This window comes from Octopus bimaculoides, chromosome 1, assembly GCF_001194135.2.
Source record: "Octopus bimaculoides isolate UCB-OBI-ISO-001 chromosome 1, ASM119413v2, whole genome shotgun sequence".
NCBI lineage: Eukaryota > Metazoa > Mollusca > Cephalopoda > Octopoda > Octopodidae > Octopus > Octopus bimaculoides.
In genome coordinates, this window is record NC_068981.1 from 3,239,653 (window position 1) to 3,243,835 (window position 4,183).

The 4,183-nt window shown below is 36.3% G+C and overlaps 1 protein-coding gene across 1 annotated transcript in view; it reads left to right on the plus strand.

Annotated features, from left to right (window-relative positions):
* The window catches only part of LOC106880096 (uncharacterized), a 46,009-nt gene extending 41,832 nt beyond the window's left edge, over positions 1 to 4,177 (plus strand). The window contains exon 9 of the mRNA XM_052974101.1: positions 4,037 to 4,177. Within this exon, the coding sequence (XP_052830061.1) occupies positions 4,037 to 4,163 (127 nt within the window). The 3' untranslated portion in view covers positions 4,164 to 4,177. The remainder of the gene's footprint in view (positions 1 to 4,036) is intronic.
* The last annotated feature ends 6 nt before the right edge of the window (positions 4,178 to 4,183 follow it).

Genomic DNA, 4,183 nt, shown 5'->3' on the forward strand with positions numbered 1-4,183 from the left:
CATATATATACATATATATATATATATCAAAATAGGTTAGATAAAAGTAGATTTCAATAGCAAAGAAAAAAGTGAAAAAAACGAAGTAGATATGCATACATCATGCTCCATGCTGGCATGGGTTAGAATCCAATGTGTCCATTGGATAGAATGCAATGGGTCCAAGGGCTGCATCATATTGCACTCTCTGCTTTAGCATGATTTCTATGGCTGAATGTCCTTCCTAATGCCAACCCACTTTACTGCATGTACTGACTGCGTTTTTTCCTTTTTTGTTTTGTACCACCAGTATTAGTGAGGTTGCCATGCAGCTCACAAAACTATGAAAGCTGAGGAGGAGGAGGAGGTGGTGGTGGAGCAGTTTTATGTTAGGGGTGTATGTCTGTGTGAGTGAGTGAGGGTTAAAATATGAGAGCAGGTTCTTGGTGTAGAGGAACTGCATGGCTACTCAAATTTAGAAGAGAGGTTGAAATTACCCAGTAGGAACTGCAAAGAGATAGATAAAAATAATGGTGATGAGATATCCAGGTGACTCCTCAATGTATGAGGTGAGTAGAAGTGAGTTGACAGAATTATTAAGAGTATTGGAGTGAGGGTTTGCAAAGAGTGCATAGAGGGGCAAAGAATGAAGAAATGGAAGGTAGGCAACAATTGTAAAGATTGGGTAGGGTTGAGGGATAGATGTAGGGAATGATGGATAAGAGGTGGGGGATGACTGCTGTTTCTTGGTTTGAGGAAGACAGAGGTAAAATAAAGAAATGAAAGAAAGAAAGATGAGACTGAGATGATAAGCTTGTAATATTGTCTCCATTCAACTTCATTACTTGTATACTTATAAAAGGTGCAGGTGTGATTGTGTGGTTAAGAAATTTGCTTCCCAACCACATAGTTTTGGGTTCAGTCTTACTGCATGGCAGCCTGGAATGCTGCTATAACCTTTAGGTCAACCAAAACCTTGTGAGCAGATTTGGCAGATGGAAACTTATAGGAACCTGTTGTGTGTGTGTGTTTGTATCTTCTTGTCTTGACATTGTGCGATTGTTGTAAATGAATGTCATTCATTTGCAGTAATCTGCAAAAACATGTCCAGTGATGTGAAACTATTACCTTACATGGAAGTAGTTACATTTTTGTTTTGTTCTTGAAATCTTCGTTGATGACACACTGTTTGTTAAACAGGAGTTCTTTTTATTCAGTACCATCAGAAAATCTTTTATAATCTCTCTGTGATGAAGGATACTATCTGAAATTGTTAGACTTTACCCTTTCTTCTGGACAAACCAATTTATTCCATTTTTTAATTTCTTGTTTTCATAATATGCTGACACAGTCCACTAATTTACTCAGACCCCACTGTTTACTTTATAATTAAGGGTCAGTTGTATGTTTGATGAAAGGGAGAGCTTAGCTATATTATGAATTTTATCTGAGTATAATTAGTCTTAATTCAGTTGTTTTGTCTTCTTTCGTGGCTTTAAATTAAGACTGCACTAACATTCCTAACACTTTTGATAAAGGCACTTACATTACTGAATTTCTTTTACCTTTATAAATCTGTTACATTAAAGTTGTGTATGGAATCAATATAAAAAATGGAATTCAGAATGATTTTGAAGGTGTCAAAGATGTTAAGATGAAATTCCATCTTTCTGGTTAAAAAAATTCAACTATGAATATAGCTTTCTCACTAATCACCTGTAAATATCTTCTAGATTTTATGACTAATTTGATATCCATAATTTTTATGCATGGTATAAGATAGTAAATTAGTGGAATTGTCAGAACCGTGGACAAAATACCTTGCAAGATTTAGCTGTGCCTTAATGTTTAAATCCCTCTGAGATTTGATAAAATTAAATACCAGTAAAGTATTGGATTCAATTCTATTAATTGATGTGTCAATGTCTACCAGGTCTCTTCAAGTGAGACAGTGTAGTCAAGAAATCTGAACAAATCTTCTTAGTACTGCTTGTGCTTTAAGAACAGATGAGGGTGTAAGCCCCAGAAGCCGGTGTGATCCCAGTTATTATAAACTTTGAAAGACCTAATGATAGAACAATGCTACATAAATTCTATGAGTCACAGAATATGTGGTCCATCATGTTTGACACATGTATACTTTGTAGTTGACAGAAGAAGCAGTTATAATATGATCTGAATAGTTTCCATATCTGTCTCAAATCAACAACACTTCATTCACACAGTTTAATTTTCCAAGCTGTCATTTACTAATATAGTTTTCTTAAACTTATGCATATCTAATCTGCTCCTATACAATTTCTCTCAATACATGATGATACTAACACACTCTTGTATGCACCAATCACTTGCTTCTTTCTTTCTTTCTTTCTTTTTTTTTTTTTTACTTAGTTTTTCAATGGTTACATTATATATCAGTAGTTTTTATAGTTGATTCAGTGAAGTCTTTAAATGGTCATTCAACCTACTAGAAATAGTTCCCAAATATCCCTCATATTCACACAACTGTCTTTAAAATAGGAAAGGACACATTGCATAATGCAGTGTTAGATACACTACATCTAAAACAAAGAGAATAGTCACAAGAAGAATGCCTTTGATTATAAGTCTACTCAGTCAGGACAGGCCTGGGGCTAAACAACAACAATATCAGTTTGTATAATTAATATAAACTGCTTCAATTAACAATTTATTTGTGTTCGTAATATGTCATTCAATACTCAATTTATGACTTTTAAACCTTCAGGTAATTTTTAAGATTGTTACTTTTTTCTTTTTTTAATTGCTTGGTTTGGAGGAAGAGGCAGTAGTTATTGCTCTTGCAGACTGTAATAGAATGGCGAAATTAATGCCATTAACATTTGACTTAAACATTTGTCAACATTTTCTGATAAGACAAGAATAAGTAGGGAATCCTAGAAGGTGGGTGGGGGTGTTCAGGGAAGCAAGAACTGGGTGTGGTGAGAAGTGTGGGGTTGGTTTGATCTCTTTCATAATTTGAAGTAGATGAGAAAGTAATCAATGTTTGGATAGGATAACATTTATAATCAGGTTCCTCATCATCATTGTTTAATCTCCGTTTTCCATGCTGGCATGGGTTGGACAATTTGACTGAGGTCTGGGAAGCCAGTGGCTGCACCAGGCTCCAATCTGATCTGGCAATATTTCTACAGTTGGATGCCCTTCCTAATGCCAACCACTTTATGTGCCATTAGCATGGGAGCCAGTCAGGGGGCCCTGGCAACAATCACGTTTGGATAGTGCTTTTTATGTGCCAAGGGCACGGGAACAAGTCGGGGGGCATTGGCATTGACTATGTTCAGATGCTGCTTTTTATGTGCCACCGGTACGGGAGCCAGTCAGGCGGACCTGGCATTGACCACGTTTGGATGTTGTTTTTTATTTGCCAACAGCACGGGAACCAATCAGGGGACACTGACATCAACCATGTTTGAATGTTGCTTTTTATGTGCCACTGGAACGGGAGCCAGTCAGGCAGACTTAGCATTGACCATGTTTGGGTGGTTCTTTTTACGTGCCACTGGCATGGGAACCAGTTGGGGTACTGACATTGACCACGTTTGGATGGTGCTTTTTAACATGCCACCAGAATTGGAGCCAGTCAAGGGGCACTGGTATCAAAGGGCCACTATTCCTAACATTTTGAGGTTTAGAAACAACAAAATATGCACCAGATTTGAATTTAAAGCACAAGAACAGATTGCCTAATGCCTAATTTACCCATAATATATATTGGTTTCAAATTTTGATACAAGGCCAGCAATTTTGTGGGCAGGGATAAGTCAATTACATTGACTCCAGTGTTCAAATGGTATTTATTTTATTGATTCCGAAAGGATGAATGGCAAAGTCAACTCCAGCAGAATTTGAACTCAGAATGTAAAGACAGATGAAATGCTGCTAGGCATTTTGTCCAGTGTGCTAACAATTCTGCCAGCTTGTTGCCTTATATATGCTGGATATTCAAAATTTAATTGCAGTCTGGTTTGATAAAATTGTATTAAAATTTTGTTTCTTTCTCTGTTCAAATTTTCAGCAAATTTATTATTCGTTCACAAAGAGAAATGGAAAATGCTTTTAGACAGAAGAGAACTGCTCAGTCAACTTCTCAGAATATCATTAAAAAGCAAGGAACACTTCAGACATTTTTAGGTAAATTTTAGTTATTTTTATTGCTTTTCAC